The sequence below is a fragment of the Rhinolophus hipposideros genome, assembly GCF_964194185.1.
Source record: "Rhinolophus hipposideros genome assembly, chromosome: 26".
Classification (NCBI taxonomy): domain Eukaryota; kingdom Metazoa; phylum Chordata; class Mammalia; order Chiroptera; family Rhinolophidae; genus Rhinolophus; species Rhinolophus hipposideros.
In genome coordinates this window covers 23829337-23855885 of record NC_138072.1, presented here as the reverse complement: position 1 = coordinate 23855885, position 26549 = coordinate 23829337, and the positions used below count along the sequence as shown (strand labels likewise).

Genomic DNA, 26549 nt, shown 5'->3' with positions numbered 1-26549 from the left:
CTTTCTGAAGCAGTTCTGGAAGTCCTCTTTCGTGACTGTCTTTACTTCATCCTCCATCATGACAATGCTCCATGTCACATCGCTTCTGGTACGGCAACTTCTGTGCAATAAAAACATTATGCTGTGTCCTCATCCACCTTATTCACCACATCTGGCACCGTGCAACTTCTGGCTCTTCCCCAAAGTCAAAATGACCGCGAAAGACAAATGTTTTGAATCGATCAGGACATCGAGGCAGCCACGACAGCACAACTAAAGACACAAAAGAGGACTTCCAGAACTGCGTCAGCAAGTGGCAAGAACGATGGGATAAGTGAGGGAGAGTATTTTAAGGGGGGTTAATGGCAATATGTCTTTTTTCTGTAATACATTTTTTATTTAAACATTCACCGTATTTGTTGATCACGCCTAGTACATATTAGGGCCTTTGTGTGGGTGGGAGAGGGCACGTAAGTATGAGCTGAAATCAATGGCTGGATGGGAGTGACAGAGTGACAGAGTGACTGAGTGCCCACTGACTGGAAGTCATGTCGATACGTGAGTTCATAGTTTTATATTCCCTCCAAAATAGAACATTTTCTCTGATGATCTCCTGTGGTTAGTACACTTTCCCTAGAGTGAGTTCCCTTTAAACATGCGCTTCTCTTTCCTTACTGTATCCTCAGACTGTGAGACCTGTTGTGACCTGTGTCTATAGAAGTCAGAAGACGGGGATGAGGACCTGGACTCCTTAGCTGGGTGTGGGCTGCCCCCTGGGTCTTAGATCGGATAGGCGGGAGCAGCCCAACCTGTTCCACCCCGCCCTCGTTGCGTGGGTGTGATGTGGCTGAGTGCAGATAAACCACAGCTAGCATCGTCTCCCGTCAGGCTTCAAGTAAGTTCACCTAACCCAGCCCCTAACCCGGTCATGCCCAGTGTAGAATATTTAGAGTGTACAATGTGGAAGGAAAGTATAGTAAGACAAAAATCACCTGTGCTGCCTCAGTCCCAAAAGAGTTGTTGAAGTTCACCTGTCTTTACAATAAAACTGCCACTCATCTCAGGTGGTTCATGGCGCTCCTTAACCAGACACCCTACTGATTCATATAGTCAACAAATATTTATTGAGCCCTACTGCCTAGCAGCTCTAATAGGCACTTAGGCATACAGTGTCAACAAGACAAACTAGGTTCCTATCTCCACGTTAGTTGGAGAGGCAGTCAGCACATAACTAAATAATTATGTGGTGTTTGGAGCTACAGGAAATTGAAAAAGAGTAATGGGCTTCAGGGTGAGTGGGACGACTTTGGAGAGGGTGAACTCAAAGGCTTCTCCCAAGGCACTGATATTGGTCTGAGACCTGAATGAAGACTGGGTGGAGAAGGTTACAAAGCCTGGTGACAGCAAGTGCAAAGGCCCTGAGGTAGGAGCTTGGACTTTTTGAAGAGTAGACAAAAGGCCAGTGTAACCAGAGGATAGTGTGTGACGGGGATAGTAGTAGGAAATTTGGTCAAAGAAGTAGTCAGGGACCAAATCCTGTCGAGTTTATAAAGCATAAAGGAATTTACGATTACATTCTTTGTCCAGTACTTGCCATGAAAAGTTGTTGGAGTATTTCGATCTAAGGAGTGATATAATTTTCATTATTAAAATATAACCCTTCAGTGTTGTAGTGGGTTGAATGGTGGCCCCAGAATTTATGTTCATGTTCTAACCCCCAGAACCTGTGACTATAACCTTATTTGGAAAAAGAGTCCTTGCAGATGTAATTAAGTTCAAGATCTTGAGAAGAAATCACCTGGATTATCTGGACGGGCCCTTAATGCAGTGACAAGTGTCCTTATATGAGGAAGAGGAGCAGAAGATATGGGAGGGGAGTGGCATACGGAACTGGAGGCAGAGATCGGAGTTTTGTAGCCACAGGCTAACTATACCACCTTCCTGGAAGCCTGGAGCCACCAGAAGCCGGAAGAGGCAGGAGGGACTCTCGCTTGAGCCTGTGGAGGGTGTGTGGCCTTGCCAGCATCTTGATTTCAGACTTCTGGCCCTCAGAATTGTGAGACAATACTTTTCCGTTGTTTAAAGCCACCAAGTTAGTGGTAATTTGTTACGGCAGCCACGGGAAACTGTCTCACAGACGTGGCGTGCATTAGTGGGTGGAGTGGAATCATGGGGACCAAGTGGGAAGCTGTTAAAGTATTCCAGGAGAAAAATCACGTGGCTTGGATCAACAATAGTGGGAATGATAGAAAGTACTCTGATTTGGAACATATTTTGCAAGTAGAACCAATAGGACTTGTTGATAGCTTAGATGTTGGGGACGAGGGAACAAAGAATTAAACTTCTCCTTGGTGTTTGGCCTGAAAAACTAAAGCGGTACTAGTACTGTTACCTGCAATGAGGATGACTAGGGGAGGGGCACACTTGGGTTGGGGTTTTCAGGGTGGGAGGTGATGATGGGGTGGAGGGGGCCTTAGTATGACACAGTCAAGACATCTTTTGCGGGCATGCTAATTTTGAGATGCTCGTATCGCATCCCAGATGGGATTTTAAATAAGATGTGAGGCATGAATTAGCACTGAAAAGAGGTGAGAGCGAGTCAGTTTGGGAGTCATTGATATATGGACCAGGAACTCTCAACCCTGGCTGTACCTTGGGGAGCTTGAAAAAACAGAGACACCAATTCCTGCTCTCCATTCCAGACCGACTGAAATGGAAACTCTAAAGTATTTAAACGTTCCCCAGCTGAGCCTAACCAGGGTTGAAGACCCGCAGGCAGAAAGACCCACAGGCATGGGTCTGGGTGCGATCCCCACTGCAGAGAACCTGAAAGATAAGACGCGGCCAAGAGGTCACAAGTAGGCTAGTCTCTGATCCCCCTCGGCTCTCGGGGTGGCCGTAGTTTGATCACCATCCACGTTTCAATCCACTGTGACACTCTAGGATTACTTTTTAATAGTGGTGCCATAAAGGTTGGCACCAAGTTTTCTCATTCTGTGGGCCATGAGGCGAAAGAGGTAGGACAGGGAGTGAATGTAGGTGGAGTAGGATCTGAGGCAAGTTCTGGAGGCAGCAACATGGCGACTCACCGAGGCGGAGGGCCGCGCGAAGGAAGCTGACGGGTCTCTGAGCCGGGATGAGAGCCAAGCAGAGTGAGAGAGGTGTGTCTGAAGCCAGGGGAAGAAAGTTTCAAGTCTGGGCAGTTGGTGCTTAGAAGTTGAGAAACGTGAGGACAGAATGAATTTTAGGATTTTCCAACATCCTCAAAGCCATTGGTGACCTTGAGAAGACAGACCTGTTTCAACAGAGAGGTTTGGAGGGAAGTTCATATTGAATCAATTGAAGGGAAGTACATTTTGAGCCCGTAGATCTTCGCATTAAACCTGGAGCAGTGAGGGAGGCCTCTTCCCTGCTCATTGCTTCTGCTTCCTCCCGTGGAATCCAGCAGATCTGGGAATTAGACAGTTTTATTCCAAGTTACTTTGTTGAACCAAATATTTAATCTTTTGGAAAGTGGTACCTGAATCCTTTTATTAATGTGCCAGTTTTGTAAACGGTATGCCATCTGCACCTCTGTTCCTTTCATCTGAATCTTTTTCTTTCTCCTATGACTTTGCTCCAGCTGAAATCCTCTGGTTTTTCCCTGGGCTTGTGTGGCTGTCAAACTCTCCCCATTGGTGGTTTCTCATGAGCGAGGTTGTTCCATCTAATGAATCAAAGATGTTTCACACACCAATGCACGTGGCGTCATGCAGCCTCACTGCCAGCGACACAGTGGGGGCTCAGCAAACACTAGTTGAAATATAGGGCTAAAGTACCCAGTGTCAGACAGCACAACTGCCCAGTGGAAGAGCAGTGAGCCTTGTGAGGTCCCTGGGTGGAAGGGGACCTGAGCCACCATGGCGGGTGGGAGAGGTTCTGCCCTTTACAGCCCCTGCTCTTGCCACCCTCTCCTCCTCTGTTCGGCCCTTGGTCCTCGGTGCCCCCACTCGGAGCCCAGTACACACAAGTGCCACAATGCTGAATGTGGGGACGGCCTTGCCGGTGGGGTTTCACCTGTGAATTCTCCTTGCCACTCGGGCATTCTGCTCTCAAAGAACCATTATGCACCCCCAATAGTAGATGGAAGTCTGGCCCAGCATCTGTGGGGGGTACTGTGTTGTGGCTGACGGCTGTTCCCACAGCCTTGGGGAGATAGCATTTCCGGAACACAGCACTGAGGGACAGGTTGGAAAGGCCAGGAGATGCTCCTGGGCTGCACTGCACCCCTCCAGTCGGGCAGATGGGCCTGGGCTCCTCTAAGATTCGGTCCCACGGTCAGGAGCAGACAGCTGAGTCGCTTTACCCCCTGGAAACTCTGCTGAGGAAACCGCAGAGTTTGTTCCCCTCTACCCAGTCAGCCCAGTACTTCTGGGTTGCCTATGGCCTGGGAGTTTGTGCCCTCAGAGATCAATCTGAGGTTTTTACTCACCTCTCGGAGGAGATTATGGAATCAAATTTGGAGGGCCACACCTGTGTGTTACAATGTATCTTCTATTTATATGGTAAGGTATATTTCTAGTACTGTCTGTACAAAAGCAGGATTTTAAAGAGTAAACAAATCTAGAAGTTCCTCCTAGAGGTTGCGGAAAACTATTTTTATATCCGCATTTCAGCTATTTTATTTGTTGTTATAGGTTATTATTTTCAAATATATACAGAATTAGAGAGAGATGTATAATGAATCCTCCCTGTACCCACAAGCCAGCTGTCCACACTGAATCTTGTCGTTCTTGTTTCATCCATCCCACATGCCTTCCCACCTTTTTATTTTTTCCTGGCGTATTGAATTAGTAGATCTGGGCACACGATGCAGTGGTGACGTGGCTTCCAGTGATGTACATTGACTAGAGATGTTCTGCTCTTGCATGGAAGGGTATACAATCTCCATGAACCCAGCGAACAGAGACCCTGCAGAATGGCTTTCTGTGTCCAGGACTCCATGTTGCTACATGTTCTACCAATTAATGAAAGACCCTGAGGATCCTGCTACCTGATCTGACCAGAAGGGAATTGAACCCAGCTTTTAAAAGAGTGTTGCCTCTGCCTCCTCCGAACCTTTCAAGTAACAAGTCGTTCATGTTCCTCAAAGAGAGAAGGCTTCGCCGTCCCTGAGCTTGCTGCAGGCAGTGTGACTATTCTCCATTCGTTGTCCATTCGTTGCCTCCATTCGTTGTAATACACCACGTAGTAGAGACATTTTATGGGAGGGGACCTGCAGTCCTCACCTGCCTTTAATTGTTGGGATCCACTAGAATCAACCAGAGAATGGGACTGTGGTGAACCGTCGCCATATTGGGTTAGTTTATGATGAAGCAAGTGAGAACTTGAGAGACTTTGGATTTTTCTCTTGGGGGGGGGGGGGTAGTCACTAGTGTCCTCCCAACCTACAGAGAGGCCACCAAGTTCATTTATATCAGGTTGTTCCTTAAGTGCCATTGTTAGGTCTTTGTCATCAGGACTGTTTTAACCATCAGTGTGGAAGGTGCCTGCAAGGACGTGGGGAGAGCTGAGATGTGTGCAAAGAACAGAGGAGAGCATACAGACACCTTCTAACCTGAAGGAGTGTGCCTGTTCTCTAGATAATCCCATTCGCATTTCTTCAGCATCCCTAGGGGAGTTCACCTTTGCTGCCGTTCGTGTCTCCCAGCTTCCGTCCTCGTTGCTTTCACTGGGTTATTTAATGAAATCCTCTCAGCACCTCCATGAAGTAGGAAGTATTACTCATGTTTGACACATGAGGAAATTAAGGCGTGAAGTTTCTCAGGGCCGCACAGCCAGTAAGAAGCACAGCCAGGATTCGAATTCGGGAAATCACATTCCTCAGCCTGTTTCCCAAACAGCACCTTTCGTTTACTGGAGTGACGCAGCAAAGGACCTTTTTGTGTACATCTTTCTCCCTGAGTTCCCAAGGTTTAAGAGCCTCAAATCAAGGTCTTTAAAGTCTAAAAACAGCAGGATGATGGGGGAAAGGCATGGAGATGTGGTTTGACCCAGCAGGGGCCCAGCCTTTACATAGCCTGAGTGTGTAGGGCCGCTTTCAATTCTAGTCTGAAGTTAAGCTTTGTGCCAGGTAAGATCTGTATTGATTATCTGCGGGGGTGGAGGTGGGAGCGCAGCATCAAGTAAATGATGTGTCTTCTCCGTGTCATCCAGCATTGTTCCCATTACCTTTGAGACTGTCTTCCATTGGGCAAGGTGCCCAGCTGCTCCCAGGGGGAAAGAAATTGAAGTCCTGACTTCTCTGGGCAGCATCTGTGCCCAGGGGTAAAATGCCCACAGCATGAATTTTAAAACCTTGTTCTGAAAGTGCGTTGCTGGGAAGACTCTGCAGCATGAAGACTTTTAAACCTCGAATAGTCTTGGCTGCGGGACACTTCTGTCAAACCTGCAGAATCTGAGAGAAGTGGCTGGTGGAGGAAATACTGCTTTGGTTAGTATTAGGTTGGTGCAAAAGTAATTGTGGTTTAAAAGGTTAAAAACAAGTGCAAAAACCTCAATTGCTTTTGCACCAACCTAATGGATCAAGAAGACGAGTTTAAAATATTGAGGCTTTAGAAAAAAATGAGACCCATCATTCGGTTGCTTTCTTCAGCTTTTCTGTCGTTCTGTTGTCAGAATTCCTAAGAAATGGTCAAGAATGAGTGGGAGGGGAAAATAACAATAAATAATATAAAAAGACCGACTAGAGATGTATGATTCCTCAGCTGTGTGGTTTTCTGCACTAATCAGTTTTGGAGTCAGGGTTTTAACTCTTCAAATGACCCGGGAGTGGGGCGGGGCGGAGGGGGGGGCTCTGTGTGTGACAAACAGGCAGGTGGGAGCATGGGCATGTGCACATACGCTGACCCTCCCAGAAGTGGGCAGGGGGTACTTCCAGGGGCATGACACTCCGCTGCTGATGCCTGCAAGAGACTTAATGTGGATTGCATTCACCGCGAGGTGGTGCAAACCCTCCATTCCTGTTCTCACGGAATTGGGGCCAGGTAGGTCAGAGACGACCTGGACATTTCATCGAGGTTAGAGCAAAGGTAAACAAAGGTGGTAAATCCTGGGCGTAGCTGAGGCCAAGATAACAGTGAGTTCAAAACCAGGGTGGGCCACGCAGAAGTCTCCATCCAGGGTCCAGGGGAGGGTCAGGACAAGTCCGTGTTCAGCCCAGGTAGCCTCCCCCTCGCTTAGGGCCACCGGGTCCCCAGGACTCGGGCGAGTTTCTGGAAGCCTAGGTATGGAATAGCTAAGCCCGTGGTCTTGTTGGTCATAACATCTGATCTGTCTCAGAGTGTTTCTTTCCTTGAAAACACCCAGGGGTTTTCCCAGCTTTTACTTCTCACATAGCCAGCTACCCCTCCCCCCGCATGGTTTTCCCTTGTTCCTCCTTCCACAGTCCCTGTAGCCAGATTCAACAGGTTGATAAACTCAAGGTTCAAAGTTGCCTCCCTCACTGTTAGAATTCTGGAGAAGGGTTCCATCGCAGTCTCTTTCTGTAAACTAGGGGCCTGCACACTATCGCAAAGACCTGATGTGAAGGGTAAGGAGATAAAAGCCTTTGAAGCACTCCGCAGGTGCCTGGGTCTCAACATGCCAGATGCGGCACATTCCTTTTCTCTCTGGGACCGCCTTCCCAAGTCGGTGCAGGGAAAACAAGAATTCCCAAGGAGCAAGTGTGGATAATTTGAAGGTTCCAGGAGTTTGAAGTATTCTTGTGATTGTTTATGGACCATATTCCCTGACGCTCTTTAAATGCTCTGGAGCACAAGTCCCATTCCCACCCCCAGCGCAGGGCGTTCTTCCTGGTTTGGTTCCTGGGACTAAGCCCTCAGGCTGGGTCCTAGGCTATCCCGATGGCTGTGCCTTTCCAGAGCTGGGCTCCTGTTCCACTGCCCTTTTTGTATTAAGGATGTCTTTATTTTGGTGCTTGGATATCTCGGGGCCTTGCAGATCCGGAGGACCCGCCTCTCCCAGGGCTCGCCTACCCAGATGGTAAGGGCTCACCTGTACAGGTACCTTGCACGTACCCACCAGCCAGTCCAGCGCCTACATCCCCTCCCACCCTCTTTATCACAGTTTCACTCTGAGCTACTGTCCTGCTGCCCTCATGATGCCGGGGCCAGCTGCCTGACTACTAGGGACACCTCTGTGCCCCGAAGCTCGCTGAAATTATGCAAACTAGCCCGTGCTAAGCCTGCTTTGCCTGTTCCTTCCTGTGGAAACCACAATAAATGTGACTGCTTGGAATTCTGGGAGAACTGTTCTAACAATGTGAAGTAATTTGGTTATAAGTCACGTGCTACCTTTTTCTGCCTCTAGTAACCTAACAAAGACATCAACTGCCAGTGCTATATAGACGGTACAATTGAACAAGCTGGCGTTTGGGCAGGTAAACAGATTATTACCTGATTTTTTTTTTCATAGGAACACGTACACATAACTATGATGATTAGCAAAAAAAAAAAAAAAAAGCCCTTGGTCACCTCTCCTGGCCTCCTTCTTCCTGCAAACATTACTAAATTATAACCAGACGATGTGAGGGGCCCTCTTAGCACCTTGACAGAGTTAGGCATGAGGCTGGGCTCAGCCAAGTACTTGGCAGCTCGGGAGAGTGGCCTAAAGGAGGTGGAGAGTTTGGAAACGTTTATTCAACACCTCTCCTCCTTTCAGAATTTCAGTTTCCTGAAGCAGCGCTTCATAAGGTGGTCTTGCCTTGTGAGAATAGACAGAGGCCTGTGTGAGAAGGCATTGCTCTGGGGATACTGGCCCTCAAAATAGATTGAGAAACAGGTCAAAAACATGCAAAATAAAAATATAAAAGAAATTTGAACTCTGGAGCTAAAAAGATCACTCAAAAAATTTAAAAATTAAGTAGTACAGTGCTAGGGACAAGCGAATGTGTAGAAATGAAACAGTAAGCATCAATTAGAGTTAGGTGTTCAGTATTAGCATGACTAGTTTGAAGGGTAAAATGAATAAACATAGTTTTATAGAGTCAGAGGAAATGAATCCTGAAAATTGTCAATGCTTTGAAAAAGCATTTGTACTAGGAAGTCCCAAGTTGGCCATATTGCTCACTTAAAAATTAAAATTCGAAAATTATTTTTTTTTAAATTTATTTATTGGGGTGACAATTGTTAATGAAATTACATAATTTCAGGTGTACAATTCCATATTACATCATCTATAAATCCCATTGTGTGTTCACCACCCAGAGTCAGTTCTCCTTCTATCACCATATATTTGATCTCCATGACCCTCATCTCCCTCCCCCCACCCTTTTGATCAAATAGTTGGAGACAAAAGATTAATAAGCAGGCAGAAAAGAATGAAAACTATGTATCGAATCAGAACATAAGCAGTTGTTTGTATGTAAAAGATTAGATGCTGACTCTAGCAAGCCAAGAGAGAAAATGGTTGTGTTGCCAGCCAGCTCTTAGTTAAATAAATAAAAAAACCCTCCAGATGCCGTTTTTGTGTGTTTTACTACAGTTTCAGGTGAGGCGGCTGGGGGACGGGCCCAAGGAAGGTAGGAGACCTGCACATTCAGGACAAGGAGCAGCCCTCCTGGAGGTGAGGGTGCTGCTCACTTCTGCCAGACAGTGAGTGTGGTCTGTACGGATGCCACCCAGGAACTGTGACCTGCTGGGGACAGCCCTGCTGGGAGCTGGGCATGCTCAGGCATCAGAGGAATTCCTCTCGGGTTTCCGTGGATAAGCTGCCTTCTGAGCTAGAAGTCTGGGTAGGTACAAGGCTAGAAGGGAATGGCCCGTTGTCATCTCTCAGTACTGCCTCCGATCTGTTGTTACTCACAGAGTAAATGCCTGTCAGGTGGAAGGTGGGTAAATGCACCTCGGGTGCTTGCTTAGGATGGAGACAGCCATGTCAGATACGTTGTTCAGAGAAAACTCAACAATTAGAGACCAACAATACCTGTGGAATACAATTTATGATAGAAACAAAATAAAAGATTTTTTTCTGGCGATACATGTATGTGTATATATATATATATATATATAAATATATATACACATACATAATGTACGTATACACATGACTTGTATTCATTTTTTTATCAGTATATATTGAGTATTACAATTTTTAATAGTTTTTTTTTTTACTTTCTTAAAATGTGTATACGTTTTTTTGACACCCTCTGTGTGTGTGTGTGTAAATGCTTAGAAAAATTTCGGGAACTTTTGGCTACAAACTCACAATAATGACCTCTGGAAAGAACTGCCATTGAACAGGAGGTGGGTGGTCAAGGAGACTTGCTTCATCGGGACTCCTGGGAAGTTTTACGATGGAATTACACTTATGTGTTGAGTACAATGTACAATTTTTATTTAGACTTTGACCTGATGTTTAGAATAGTCTCTGGAATATAACCAGCCCTCTGGCCACTGGACATCCTATCTTATTTTGGCTGGTGCCTCTGACTTTTGTATATTTACTTACAGAGGGGGATTCCATGTGGAGTTATCAACATTTAAGTTAGTTGAACAGGACAATAGGGGTTTTATGGAACTTCATTCCATACATAAATCGCTGATGTTAGTCATTGTCACAGAAACTACTTTCTGCGGTCAACCACTAATTTGTTATGATGTTGTTTTTCTGCCATGAGTTGACAGTCCTCTCTCCTTTCCTAAACTGGTGAGCCCTCCATTTTTCATCGTCGTTTATCCACGTGGCTCTAAACTGAAATTCAAGAATATAGAGCTCCCAAGGCTTGTGCCCACCTGCCAGACCTTGGTAGATTTGGTGCGGACCCACCTCCTGACGTCTGTGGTGTCCTGGGGTCTGCATTCACCTGCCTTCTTTGTGTGGATGGCACAGCCCTTTCTCTGCCCTGCTGTCCTTTCATTCTCAGCCACCTCCTGAGTCTCATTACCTCATACTCAGCTCCATGGAGCCACAGGAAAGACGTGACACCCCACCTTGTTACCATGAGCTCCAGAGAACGTAATTTTAGGACCTGAGTTGACTTTTGAGGCATCACATAACACACATGGGTGTCACAGTGGAAAGATCATGGGCTCTGATTATTTTTATGAGTTTGGACAAATTATCTTAACTCTCAGACACTCAGTGTTCTTGTTTATAAAGCAGAAATAGTAAGTCGGGGGTGTGAATCTCATGATAGAGGTTCACAATCCTGTGAGTGCAGATACATGGCAAACAGCAAGTGGGTGTGTTTGTGCTGGGTGTTTAGAGCTCACCTGCCTCCTTCCAGAACCTCAGTCTCCTGAGACCCATGGATGCCTGGCAGGTGCCCCTTGCCTGAGCCGTCATTTCTAACTGTTCTTTCACCACGCTGCCATTCCAGTTGAGACTCGAATTGCAAACAGTGAAAGGGGCTCCCATCTATGACATGCAAGCCATTTGCTGGGCTTCTCTCGTTTTTAAATGCACAGTGTTCATTGTCCCCTCCCTCAGAATGGCTGCTCTATGGTGAGGATCCCGGCACTGCCCTAACTAGGAATTCATTGCCTGCCTCTCTGGATGGTAACCCCCCAAAGGAACCACCCGTGATTGAGTAGAAACAAGTGCATTTTTGCAGTATACAGTTTGTGGTGCTCAATCTTTTGGGCCCCCAAAATGATATGAATAGCCTTATAAAAATGTAAAGAACAACTCTGGAAGCTTTATTACCATTTTGCTAAATTCTTCATGGTTCGTGATGGCTTTTCATAGGATTTTAAGATTTTAAAATCTCAGCTTTGCTTTAAGATTCACCTGGGGTTCAGTTGACGGCCCTTGAGTAAATCAGTCACCGTTCATTAAAATTCAGTAGGACTGGAGGTTTCCATCTGAGCAGTGAGCTGTCTGCTGCCAGAGAATCGCTGTGCGCCCAGTGTGGCCGGCCCTGAAAGCGTAGAGAATACAAGTGAGATGTCCATCTTACATGTACTGCCCAGTGACGAGACTATTTGTGTGAACATCAGGACAAATGGCTTTCAGTAAAGGTCTACACATGGGTGATTGTAGTCTTTTAGTGGGAATATATTACTGTCATTCAAACGCATTACTGCAGAAAGAGACCTAGAGTCTTGTAACGATTATCTTTGTTGCTTAGAGAGAGTATTGTAGCAAACAGACATTTAGTAAGCATTCTAATAAAAGGAGTTATGATCATTTGAAAGGAAAAATTACATCCTAAAATACTATAAAACTAGAAATTCGTGTACTTTTTTCCCCTATTACAACCGAAATCATGTAATTTATTGGAACTGATGGTACAGAAGAGGTGAGCTGTGTGGAATAGCTGTGTTATACTCTTAGTAAAGATCATTTATAAAAATATTATAAAAAACATAATGAAATCATGAATTTCAAGGCTTTTAGCTAGCCCCATTGATGCAGCTAATCTTATGTTTTCTCTACAAAATTCCTGCCGAAGTTCAATGCCATCCCTTGTGGCCTCTTGTCTCCAATGCTAGTCACAGGCTCATAACCACCTGTGTGACTGGCTTTCCCGTTGCCTTTCTTACATTAAATAAACTTCCGCTTTCACATTCTGTTTCCAGATGTCTCTGATCGTTAGCACATCCTTCCTTAGTGCCCCGCCTAAATCGCAGCACAGAACCACGTCTTCTGTGACGTGGGATACTTTAGTCACAAAGCAGTCTCATTCCTCGGTCACATTCCTTCCTCAAAAGTAAAAGTTGACTTTCTCCTGCTTTTGCCACATGAACATTATCTGGAATGTTCCATACACACACACACCCCATTAGTCTCTGGGTCCTCCGCGGTGTCCATCGCCCTGGTTAACCAGCAGCTGGGTGTGGAGGGACCAGATGAATTCCGGACCAGCGGTTCTTACCCTTGTGAGAGTCTGAGCTCTGGACTGTCTCCACGGAGAAACGCACCTGTGTTTAGACGTACACATGGCATGTGATTCCACTGGGTTCTGGCCTCCCTGCAGCTTGTTCACAATCCGCATGCCTCTGGGAGGCAAACTGACATCCTTTCAGGATGAAGTGCCCACGAGACTGCACATCCGGCGGGGCTCCCCGGCTGGCGTGTGTAGGATGCAGAGTGTCTTCATTGGCTTGATTTGGGAGTGACTCAAACCCAGTGGGAAGACAAGCGCATGTGTTTGGAGCACTGGCCCTAATGCGTGCGTGTATTTTAATGTTTGTTTTGTGGAATTTATGGCATCTTGGAACCTACGGAAATGATAAAGGGGAAAAATGTTATGATTTCTGAGTGTGCTATTTAACCAGATAATTGAGCAAAATATTTTAAAAGAAGTGCTCAGCCCTGTGAGTTGCTGTGCCTTGATCTCCTTTTCTCTTCCTATTTCCTGTTCACTGAGTCACCCTCCCACTGTGCCCTCATCAGCCTGGCTGCAGCCCCACACCTTTGTCAGTCAGCCCTGTCCTGTGAGTAGTCTGCTTTGGACACGAGTGTAGACCGGATACTACCGAGGCTCCTTGGGGGCAGTGGGTGGGGTACATGAGCCCGGAGAAGTGGGTGTTTTGTGCCGAGTTGTCCCTGGGGGTCTAAGACCATGAGTCTTAGCTCCTTAGCACAGAGAACTGCCACTTCCATCTGATAGTGAACTCAAAAGCAGACTGGGACGTGTTGGAGGGAGCTGGTGAGAATTTATCCAGAGGGGTGACTTCCCACAGGAATGGCGTCCACTGTGGAATGTGCCGCAGTGACGGTCACAGCGAGCCTTTGAGGTGTCAGGCCGGCCATCTGGCTCCTCTTCCAGGCTGAGGGGAACGCGTGGGCAGCAGACCTGTGCCACTGAAGTGTGTCCTCCGCCCCCTGCCTTCTCCCCGCAGGTTACGGCCACACGGTGCCCTTGTCGGACGGCGGGAAGGCCTTCTGCATCGTCTACTCCGTCATCGGCATTCCCTTCACCCTCCTGTTCCTGACGGCCGTGGTCCAGCGCGTCACCATCCATGTCACACGCAGGCCTGTCCTCTACTTCCACATCCGCTGGGGCTTCTCCAAGCAGCTGGTGGCCATCGTCCACGCCGTGATCCTCGGCTTTGTCACCGTGTCCTGTTTCTTTTTCATCCCGGCGGCCGTGTTCTCCATCCTGGAGGACGACTGGAACTTCCTGGAATCCTTTTATTTCTGTTTTATTTCCCTGAGCACCATCGGCCTGGGGGATTACGTTCCTGGAGAAGGCTACAATCAAAAATTCAGAGAGCTCTATAAGATTGGGATCACATGTGAGTTCTGAGGCCCAACTCTGCCCCCTTGGTGTCTCTTTCTGGGTTGCAACTCCACCTTGCCTGCTCATGAGTAGCTCTGCATAGAGAAGCCCCGGTTGCTTTTTTACTGATGACGTTTCAGTTTTGCCACCTTCCCATAACTATTTCATTTCATCATGATTCCCTTCAAAACTCTATAGAAATTTTAACTATTACTGAGAGGTATTTTCCCCAGGCACCTGAAAAGCACTGATCCATTTCTTACTAATAATGTAATAAGCATTATAAGTTACAGTGCAGAAACATACCACGCAGAGTATACTTGATAACCAACTTTTAATTTGAAAAAAAAACAAAAATAGTGCTCAACTTTATTAAATATTTTAAGCTCAAGAAATCTAGGGCTGGGATTGTGGCCCGTTATAATCAGTCATGTTCTTTAATTTCCTAGGAAAATCTTAAAACAGTTGAATGTCTTTTCTGTTCATCTGGTTCTTTTTGGGAAAAGTTAGAAAAATGTTAACCATTTTCAGACTTATTATGTGGAAAATAGGCATTAAAATACAGATAGCCAGTGATTTATAGTTTTTAAACAATTTTGAAAAATTCAGTACGTCATGGAAAACTTAGAAATCCGTTTTCAGATAACTCTTTGATGTGTCCCTTTCCTCTGTCTTCAAGCTGCATAGAGTTGCGTCCTAATGTACATAAACTTTTCATTCCTGCCTTCTCAAGAATTTATCAAGACTCAGCTCAGGTCATATCTTCTAGGCAATCACAGTACATACTCTGGCAGTCAGATGCTTGCTCTGGCCCTGGCTTGTAGTCTTAACCAGACAGAACTGTATTTTAGAATTTTCCTTAAACCAGGGACTCACGCAGGACAAAGAACTTCATTCACAAACCCCAATGCTTTGAAAAGTGCCCAGCAGCCATACAAGTTCCATAAATATTTACCAACTGATTACAAGGGTGACTTCATAGTTCCCCTAGTTACCATAACTTTTTAATGGCTACATAATATTTTACCAGGTGACTAGACTAAAATGTAACTGAGCCTGTATTGTCAAATATTTCTGTTGCTTCCAATTTGGAGGCATTAGAAAATCACTGCAGTAAACACTTTTCTATGTTTACACTTTTTCTACTTTGATATAGTTCTAAGAAGTGAGGTTGCTGACCCGCTGAGCATGCCCCTTTGTGACACACAGGACACACTGGCCCAGTGCTTTCCAAACGGCATCTCGGCTTCAGTTACCTGTGCGTGGGTTTCAGTGCTCCTGGCGTGGTGTGAGCCAGTGCGGTATAGGTGTTTTGTGGCACGTGTCACAGCACAGATAAACATTACCTCAACTTTCTTTTCACATGTTAGATAAAATGTTACCTCCTTGTTTTAATTTAATGTTTTCATGACTTAGGGAAGTAGAACACGTTTCTTTAATTAGGTTTCTTAGCTCTGCTTTTCTCTTATGTTCAAGGTCTTCTCATAAATTTTGCCCAACATTAAACTTCCTCCGTTTCTCATCTGATACTAAATCCCTCCAGAACATGTTAAGACTTGTTAAAATGTGAGTCATGGATTTTCTAGGCAATCTACATAGCAAATTACTGTTCCAAAAGTGTATTATTTGTGGATAGGATAAAATCCCACCACATTTGCCTGAAGTCCCATGGGTATTTTTGTCAGCATTCAAGAGTTTGACTAAATAATGGATAAAGGAACAGGAAGGGATTTACCAAAGAGTTTGACTAACAATGCCATTGCTATTTCTAAAATATACTGTGTTACTATTGACACCTAGTAGCCAAATTCTAAAGGTACTAGAACTGTGTCACTTTGCATTCTTAAGACAGTCAGCCTCCTTGATCCTATTATGCTGCCAATTCTAGTTTTCCTCATTCATTTATTTTCTGAAAATCTTCCTCAAGCATTTTACCACTAGGACATGAAATTGGGGTTTTTGTAATTCTTACAATGTTCTTTTAATTTTCTGTTCCTTTCCAAGATGATACATTTTTTCCTTAAAACTGATTTTAAACATGTTGGAACTGACTTAAAAATGACATGTTTCCCATCACAGATTCCAAGGAAGAGCACTTTACCTGAAGCAACAGGTTATCTTTTATTTTGGAGTAAGAAGCTGGTAGAGTTTTTCAGTGAATGGTCCATGTGCCAAAAAGAAAAAAAAGAAGAAGAAAGAAAAAGAAAATGACGGTCACATAATAGAAAGCTTAGTTTGCTGTTGCATCTTAGTGAAAGTGTAAATAGCCACCCACAAAGAGCTTTTTAATGTCTACATCAATTCTTAAAGCAATTCTCACCTAGCTGAAACTGTAATTTCTGTTGCTGAACTTCTCATTCTATAGTGGAATAACGATAAAAGTATTGAGTGTGTCAGCCTTTGTTGTGAGCACTCGCGATAAATCAAAAACTCTTCTAAAGTGTCACTGGCCTTTTGAGAGCCACTGATTATAAAGGGGAGATGGAGAGCCCTCTCCTTGAAGGTCACCCTTGGGTGAGGACAGTAAGTTGTCTCTGTAACGATGCCACATCACCCCCAACTTTTGTTCTCAAAAATTGGACCCTCTGATTCTGAATAACCCAATTTTGTAGGTTAAGGCATTCTTCATTTTTCTCTGGGTCATCCCTCTCTTTGTGTCATGGAATTCCAAGCCTTCCTAGAAATTAGAAAAGTGGCAATGGATTTACCATCAGCAGACACTTTGGGTCATGACTTGATTTATCCCCGGCTGGGTCCCATTGAGATGCTGTCATTTTTCTCACACAGGTTACCTGCTCCTTGGCCTTATTGCCATGTTGGTGGTTCTGGAAACCTTCTGTGAACTCCACGAGCTGAAAAAGTTCAGGAAAATGTTCTATGTGAAGAAGGACAAGGACGAGGACCAAGTGCACATCATCGAGCACGACCAGCTGTCCTTCTCCTCCATCACGGACCAGGCCGCCGGCATGAAAGAGGACCAGAAGCAGAACGAGCCCTTTGTGACGCCGCAGTCGTCTGCCCCCTCGGACGGCTCCATGGGCCCGTGAGGGCAGGGCTTCGTCCTAGGGCACCAGGCCAGGCTTTGTCCATGTGAGAGAATATAAGAGCCAAGGTGGTGTTTTAACAGATACCTACTGTTTGTAATATTCACAACGACACAGGAAAAATAGGACAAAGGAAGCTTTCGCTCTGGAGGACTGATAATACCGGAGGAGATGGGATATATACCTGTAATTCAACTGCGACAAAATTATCTCGACTTTACTGATAGGGGAAGAGCACTTGAAGCAGTATGCTGCTGTGGGTAGAAGCAGATTTTATACTTTTAATTGGGGATTTGGGGATTTGCATTTAGATCACTTTAGCTGATGGCTAAATAGCAAGATTTATATTTAAAAGCAAATAAAAAGCATAGAGGTGTGTTTTATAAGTAAGTTTATGTGTACTGGTTTGCATGCGCCCATCCAAAATGATTATTTTTGTAGAATCTAAGTTAAACCTATTATTTATAATGAATAGGTAACCATTAACTGTGTACATATAAAATATAAATATGTTTATATCCTATACATATGGTTCTGGTCACCAGATCTCAGCATACTTCTTAACCCAAGATTGTAGATATTTTTTCTTTTGATTTATCTTTATACTAAAGATTCGAGACTTGCTGCAATAAAATAAGAGGAATTAAACAAAGAGTGAATGTCTGTACTATTCTACTCATATCGGATGTCTAAAATGTTTATAAGCATTTCCCTGGAGGTGAACGAGTCATGTCAAATACGATCTGTAAAAAAGGTTAAGACGTTTTGTTTTAAAAGTTCATCGTGATTTGCAGTCACTTAGGACTACAGCCCCAAAAATGACCCTCGCAGCCCCAAATGACAGATTCTGTCAAATTAATCTGGGAATTTTTAAATTTATAAGCTGAAATAAATAAAGCTCATAGCTGGTTGCAGTCTTCTGCTTTAATATATCAGAAGTTTTCTTCCGTGTGGGTAATACGTATGCACGCCACAGAAGCCACAGAGGCAGCATGTGAACAGTGTACACAGGACACTGTTCAGAACCTGAGAAGAGCACATCAGAAAGCCCCTGCTTGATACCTGACGCTCACTGTCCCGCCAACCGAGCCTCCTCGCTGTCTGGGCTGCCCACTGGTGCTTGAGGTGTTGGGAAAATCCGCCCTGCCGATGAGCCGACCAGGCACCTCACCCTGAGGAGCTCACTCACGTCTGCCGCCTCAGTGATGTGCCGCCCTGAGCATGAGTCCCCAGGCCTGTCCCAGCACTTCTGCGTTAGCCCGCAGACATTGCAGCCCCTCACAGCAGGGCCTTTTTTACTGCATAAAATCCCATGTTGCCTCAAGGCAACAAAACCGTAGGAGTTACCGGGACTCTGTAGCCCCATGCCACTCCGTAGGTCCTGGGATGGTGACTGTCACCAGCAGGTCCTTTCCAATCCTGTTCCTGCCCGTCTGGGTTCTGCTGGCCCACCAACACAGCTCTGTCCTCGTTCCACGGTGGGAGACTGCTCTCCCATGGGCAGGTAATTGGCTGAGGAGTGGAACAGAGGTGCCTTCGAGAGCAGTGACGCCTATCATGGACATGACGGGGTCTGGAAAATTCAGTGAACACAATGCTTGGAACGGTGCAGAGTGAGGAAGATTATAAATCAGAAACAGTGGATGCAGGAGAAATGACTGAGGCACTGCTTGTCTGTAATATGAGAGGGGACCGCAAAATCCAGAAGATGGGCAAGAGCATAACGGAAGCATTCTGAACCAGGATAAAGTGTAGCACTTCATTTTCAAAGCTTGTGTGAACCTGCAGAGAATACACCAAACCTTGACATCCTTTAGGTTATTTTCGTTGTTTTTAATGTGAAGGGTGAGGTACAAAAATTGAGCAAGTTGTTTGCCTCCCACACCCTGTCAGATGCGCAATGTGAGGGAGAACATCTTCCCTGGACATCGGCCAATGCACAGGTGCTGCCCTGTGGTCCTAAGGGAGTGGCGTCCACTGGGGGCAGCAGAGTGTCCAGGACGGACACCGCAGCCCCTAGGTGGGGGTGACAAGGAGGCTGAGGGGAAAGTGAACCAGAGAAGGGCATTCTGAGTGACGAGTAGAGTATAAACAAGGAGCCCAGTCGGGCAGGAATGTTCTAGATCGAGTTCTTCAGACTTACAGAATGGCCTCAGGATGGAGAAGCAGCTGAGATGGTGCTGGTTCCAAGAGAGCACCACTGTGTGTGAGTTTCAAGTTACGTGTGCCCCGTAGGTGTGTTGACTTGGGAGCAGCAGATCCACTCACATGAGGAGAGAACAGTGTCTCAGGAAGAGTGCACAACCTCTCAGAAATCAGAGCAGCTCTGGACCAGGGACGTCTTTACAAGAATCGGACAAAGAAATACAGGGGACAACATGGCCCAGACGACTCCACTTATGAGGCTGGTTTCTCTCTATAGTTATCATTCCCCAAGAGATTTAAAAAGAAATTTGTTCAAAAGCTGGAGAGGGAGGGAGAGTGGGAGAAAGAAAGGAACATTTTCTGAACAGGTACATGTCTGGGCCTGATTAGGATTCTAAGACATGGACTCCCTTTCTTGTGTGGGAAACAGTCACACTCATACCTACTACAAACCACCCTCATGTGCCTTTTGGGAAGTCAGTGAGGAGATATTTACAAAAGTGGAGAATGATGTCAAGATAACTGAGATAGTGCAGAGCCTTCCTAACCCTTTAATCAGTACACTGGCTTCTTACTAACGCAGCTGAGACATTTGCTTCAGATAAGAGTTCATTTTAAATGGGCATGAACGGACACTGAAAGGTGATCACAGGACCATCTGGCTCTAACTCAGAAGTCACGGGCAGGGCTTTCTGACTGGGACGTTTTGTGGTTCATTGTTGAAGCCTCGATGCTGCGCAGAGCTGTGATCCACACGATATCCTCAAGTCAGGAGGGAGGGCTTTGTGGGGACATAGTTTCAAGGTCAAACAGGTCATTCCATGGTAAATACAGAAACAAAACTTCCTTAGAAAACTGAATTGAAATAACTATTTACCATTTACTTTATTCATGATGCTCAGTGAAATTTTAAATTTGCCTCTTCAGTATATTTAAAGTTTTCCCTAAAGTGATGTATTATTTCCCAAGAGGTTTATTTTAGGAAAATTTGGTACATTCATGCCTCTTGTGTGAGGCAAAACATGAAATTGTTTGCTGAGGACAGTTTTCCGAAAATCTCACATATCTAGTATGTGCTGGAGGCAACCTCAGCTTTCTCAAATACAGTAAGGAACCCAGAAGTAAATAAATAAGCTCTGAAGTACTTTTCACAGCCTGGCAATAAAGCACATTTAAGAAGAAGGAAGCCCCTCTGCCTCACTCAGCTTAGACTTGGCACTGCTCTGGTTTCCCAACCCATAGAAAGTAAAGGAGAGCATTGCTCCCCAATTGTCCTCAAAGATTGTGTTCGTTCACTTTTCAATACATTTTTTGGTGGCACAAGTTAAAAAAGTCTCAAGATGCAAGTTGGCAATAATTCCCAAACAGTCACTTAGCCTTCAGTCAGCATTGTCTCCGTTCCCATGACAACAGTCATGGTTTCTGCACCACCCATTGACTGCCTGTGACATCAGTGTCTGAGAAGAAGTTTGACAATCTGACCGACTTTTTCTTAGAAGGGAAAATGGTCACATACTCCAGGAACATGACAACTTATTCATAGCAAGTTTTCTCCATTCTAGGCAAATGGCAGGACATACTCAGGCCAATACGACTGTAAAATGTGTGCATACTTACCCACTTGCAAAAATGGATGTTCCACATTGGTAACAATTTGCCTGGCCTGGGTGTGGTGTGTGGGTCTGACTGCACTGTCATCCTGGCTGAGAACTGTGTTCAGGGCCAGCGAGTGTGCTGAGAGGAGCAGCCAGTGCTGCGGAGAGCCTGGCCTGAAAGAGCCAGATGAAGAAAAGAACTGCCTTCTAGAGCCCTCAGACAGGGGCAAATGGCCCCCAGGACAGCCCAGTATTTCTTTTGATGGTACTTCAATAATACAATTTTCACAACAATGTTAAGCTATGTTTAATAGACTCTATTTAAGGAGATAAGGTAAACTAAGACGTATTTCTATATAAAATGATTTAAATTCATTTTAAGACGCTTGCTTCTTAAATCATCACTTCCAGTGTCCAGAAAACTCACTTCGACCCAACGTCTCGTTTTCCAGCATGAGATAGAATGGCAATGTGCAGCCTTGCTGTCATTCATATGTGACGATGACGCTACTCCTAAAATGTTCTGTAAATAAATGAAGTATCCGTATTATTCATGTTTAGTTGAAGAAATGAGCTGAGTTTTGAGGGCTTTTCCATCCTCTTGCTTCCTTTCTTATATAAATTACATGCATACTTTTCCATGCGTGTAACTCAGCATTTAATTTCCATTTCTGAGCAGTGGCTGGAAACCCAGAGCCCATGAAATAGTTGTGAAATAGTTAAGCTTCCATTGAGTCCACAGGTGCTCAGAGATGTCAGCACAATTTACCTGAAACGCCTGCTTTCCTTTGTTTTCTCTCTGTGTAAACATTGTTGCTTTAAATTGCTGTATGGCTGTGGGAGAAACCTCTGTGGTTACCAGTTTGGTACCTATGATGACTGCAATGTAGGACAATGTGACCTTAAAACTGGAACTAGGCCTGTTCCCATCCATTTCAGCAGCTAGCTTTTAAAGCTCACTAATTCAGGGCTTGTGTTATAGCTGGCAGAACTCTATTACAGAGTACACCCACCTAACCCGGCCTATCGTTTTCCCCATGCTGCTCCCTCTGAATTTTGGGAACTGAGCAGGAGACCCAGCTGCCCCAGGCAACCCTGTCTTGGGGCAAAGTGAAGCAGAGTCCAGCGGCAGTGCCAGACATTGACTCCACGTGTCCCTGTTGGCGACACGCTCCAAGGAAGGGGCACTGGCTGGAGAAGGATGGTAAGCCCCGTATACCAGTCCCTGGGAACCTGGCTGTACCACCAAGAGCATATTTCAGATCTCAGTCTCAGTGACTCCATTAAATTTACATACCATCCCCCGACTATAGCTACGTAAGATCACAGTGCAAATATGTACAGTGGTGAACTTCCTTCAAGTTGTTTAAGAGCTGCAATATCGCTGATTTTCCCTCTTTGATTGGGTAGCTGTAGGAGGACATCCCAGAAGGGAAGACAGTATTTTCACCTGTAGAGATGCTAAAACGTCAGATTTCTACCTGGTCCTCTCAAAAATTCTAGGTCTGTGTGCTGGGTGATGCCAGACTGGCTGCTTCAGCATTTTAATATCTTCCTCCTTAGCATGGAACAAATGCCAATCGTCTCCACATTCATCAGGCATATCATCTGAAAAGTCATTGAATTCCATTAGAGTCCTCAGGATGGAGGCGTAATAGAAAAGCAAGTTGTTTCTTTGGTGAAGTGCAAGGACAAAGATTTTGAAGGACCGTGACATTTAGGACAGACGTTCAGCTTCGAGTGAGCTGGACTGTGAGGAGGGGATGTTCGTATTTTTACTGTTTTCAGGGTGAAAATGAAACATGCCAGTGGAACTAAACCCATAGTTTCTAGGAAAACCAACTTCTTTGCATTTCAGATTTGTTCCCAGAATCTTGCATTGGGAATTACAGAGATTAGCTAGCCTCAGAGGGACTGAACTGTCCAGAGCCTAATGCTTTCCTTGCATGTGATAAGACGGATTGGCCCGCAGTTTTGGAATGGCCAAGCTTTTCTTTGTCCCTTCACATCTCTAAGAGGATCAGACTCAATAGTGTTACACAGACCATCCCACCCTCTCTGTGGAACTGGCCGTGCTTCTGATCCAGAAAACCAGGGTTCCCACTGAGTCTACAGTTTTGAAAGGACAGACTGTTTCTTCACATGAGACAGCACATCACACTGTCTCCGTGTTTTCAACTGAAAGAGGAAAAATGGAAAGAAAAGGTATTCGAGTGGTAACAGGATGAGCCAGACTAGAAATCCTGAGAATAGGAATCTGGACAGACCTGCTGGGTTACAGGAAAGGCCTGTGTGTACAAAAGTAGGTCAGAAACCAGAGGCTTGATGTTGAAAAGGGGTGATGGGACCTAAGCAGTGTGAGCAGAGAGCCTAAGCCAAAGTCAAGATCTGGCTGTCTCCTCATTGAAGGGTGAGCAGGGTGGTGGCAGAATTCCAGCTACTCATGGCCACACAGACTGCTGTCAGGGCGAGCCAGAAGTTCTGGGGACCTGTTCAGGGTCAGTAAACAGTACTTGGGAATATTAGACGTACGACGACCGTTGCTGCAGTGTCCCTGAGACATAGGATATTCAGTGTTAACACCAGGGCAGTTCTGGGCAAACCTGGATGTCTGGGCACACAGATTGAACTCATTCATCCTTTCACAAGCGTTTACTGAGCTCCTGCACTGTGCCAAGTAAGAACTACACACTTGCAAAACAAAAATAGACCACCCTCGGGAAGCTTGTGCTGTGGAATAACACAAGCCCTGTAGTGCAGGCTGCCATGGGCCGCCCAGGACCCCCTGTGGGAACAAGGCAGTGCGTCCCCATGCCTGAGCATTGTCTGCTAATGGCTTGCCGCTGAGTCCCTCATAGTAATTTGTCCTCTGCTAAAGAAAGCCACCTTACCCAAGGTGACACCTCCTCCCTGGAGAGAGTCTATCCACTGACGGTCAATGGCATAGAGAAAGGTGCAGCCCTCTTGCCTCATTCTGGACAATTACCAAAGGCCATTGCATTCCAGCACACCCTATGCAAGCAGTCACCAGCACACCTTACAAACTTCAGGGTCTCAGAGCCTGTCTCCTGGGGAACCAACCCAGAACCAATGTCTAGAGATGTCACTACCCAGGTGCTCTGAAAGAAAGGTGCTCGGAGCCTGAGAGATCCTGCCCTACTCGAGAATGACCAGGCGTTAACTAGGTGACGAAGAAAGGCAGGTGGTCCAGCCACAGTGAGCAGCATGAAAAGTGGCCTATGACAGGAGGGGCCACTCCCGTTAATGATGCTTCTGAGGGACTGAGTGTGGCAGGGGCTGAGAAAGTGAGGGGAGCTTGGTGGGGGCAAAGGCCAGAGAGCAGACCCCGGGTCAAGTGAAGAAGGGTGTCATGCAAGGCGGCCTGCGGGGTCTCAGCTCCCGCTCCCCACATAAGAACGCAGGATATGGTGAGGCCAACAAGGAACACCCACAGAGCCATAGATAGGGGAGTCTTACCACTATATTCTCACCGGAGGTGGGAATCACACGACCTGCAACCTGCTGTCCACTTCTCTACCTGCCAACCGACCGACTCATTGACTCTCAACTCGACTTGACTCACCAGTGCAGCCACGACAGTTATATTAGGGGCTAATTGGCTAACTGGTAACAGCTGACGGCCAACTAGCCACAGTTGATGACCATCTACTACCCGAGCCAGCACCTCTCCAGATGAGGCCGAGAGCCTGGAAACTGCTTTCTGGGACTCTGTCCCCACAGAGGGTTATCTGTGTCCTGAGAGCAACTTGAGGTCATCGAAGGGTTTTAGGTAACAGGATTCTATCCAATGTGGGAGATCAAATCTGCTTCAATTAGAGCCAGTAGCAAGCCAGAGTGCTGGTATAATGCAGGGACTCAGCTCCCACTCCCCGCACAAGAACGCAGGATATGGTGAGGCCAAAAAGGAACACCCACAGAGCTATGGATGGGGGGGTCGTACCACTATAGTCTCGATGGCAGCTGGTCAAGACACCAAAGCAAACATCCGCTAGTACCCCAATAAGGGGTCTTCCTGCACCCCAATCTCGCTGGTGTCAAGGCGAGACACAGGAAGTAGGATCAACACGATCCACAATCCGTTTGCCAATTACACTTGCTAGCTGCAATCCATGCTTCTCTGCCAACCAACATGCTAGCCACAATTTGCTCGCTAGCCGCACATGCCAGCCGCAATTCTCTTGCTAGCATAACCACGGCAGTTATACACAAAACAATTGTGACTAACGGCCAACTGGTTACAGCTGATGGCCATTTGATCACAACTGATGGCCATCTGATCACAGCTGATGGCCATCTACTACCTGAGCCAGCACCTTTCCACGTGAGGTCGAGAGCCTGCAAACTGCTCTCTGGGACTCTGTCTCTACAGCTGGCCACCGCCCTGGTTCTTAATTGTTCCCGCTGCCAAGGACCAGTATCAGACCCGGTTTGGAACATGGCGGAACCAACATGCAGGGGGGACAACAGCTTCAGCTGAGTCACTTATGGCCCGAGGACACGGAGCCAACAGGACAATTACAGGAAGGCAGAGGAGCTTAGATTATGGGTACACTTATTAGGATACCGAAATAAGTTAAATTTTGTATTTCAGGTAAAAAAAGGGGGGGAGTGGAGGAGGCTTTAATGAGAGATGTTCTCTATTCTTTCTTTATATAAATGTATGCCCCCAACAGCCCTCTTTTTTTTCTTTTTTCTTTCAGGATAAACTTCTGTTCAGTGTATTTGTCGTGTGGGGCGTCAGGCGGGGCGGCCTGTGGGGTCTCTGCTCCCACTCCCCACATAAGAACGCAGGACACGGTAAGGCCAAAAAGGAACACCCATGGAGCCATAAGTAGGGGAGTCAAACCAATATATTCTCTCTGGCGGCTGGGCTGGAGACACAGGAAGCAGGATCTACGTAATCTGCCTAACAGCAGTCCGCGCTTGCCAGCCACCATCTTCTTGCTAGCCCCCATTTCTCCCTCTGCTAGCGTAGCCACGGCAGTTATATTAGTGGCCAATGGCTTACGGGTTACAGCTGACGGCCAACTAGCCACAGCTGATGGCCATCTGATCACAGTTGATGGCCATTTACTACCCGAGCCAGCACCTTTCTATGTGAGGCCGAGAGCCTGGAAACTGTTTTTTGGGGCTTTGTCCCCACAGTATTCTTTTTTTTTTTTTCGGTTAACAATTTTTCTTTTTTAAAAATTTAATTATTTTAATGAGGTATAATTGACATACCACATTATATTAGTTTCAGGTGTACAGCATAATTATTTGCTATTTGTGTATTTTGCAAAATGATCTCCGCAGTAAGTCTAGTTAACATCCGTCGTCACACAGTTACAGAATTTTTTTCTTGTGATGAGAACTTCTAAGTATGTTCTCTTAGCAACTTTCAAATACACAATATGGTATTAACTATATTAGTAATGTTAATCATGATTAATGAATAATGATAATAAATGTTAATAATGATTGACATTTTTCAAGGAGCTCTTTGGCCGCAATATAGAGGACTGACCATAGAGTAGCGAAAATGAAACAGAAGGTCTTTGTGTTGAGCCCAGGATTCTC

General features: G+C 45.7%; 1 protein-coding gene across 1 annotated transcript in view; it reads left to right on the top strand.

Annotated features, from left to right (window-relative positions):
• KCNK1 (potassium two pore domain channel subfamily K member 1) overlaps positions 1-18155 on the top strand; it is a 39747-nt gene extending 21592 nt beyond the window's left edge. The window contains exons 2-3 of the mRNA XM_081039480.1: positions 13806-14201; positions 16973-18155. Of these exons, the coding sequence (XP_080895606.1) occupies positions 13806-14201; positions 16973-17232 (656 nt within the window). The 3' untranslated portion in view covers positions 17233-18155. The remainder of the gene's footprint in view (positions 1-13805; positions 14202-16972) is intronic.
• Positions 18156-26549: the final 8394 nt, after the last annotated feature.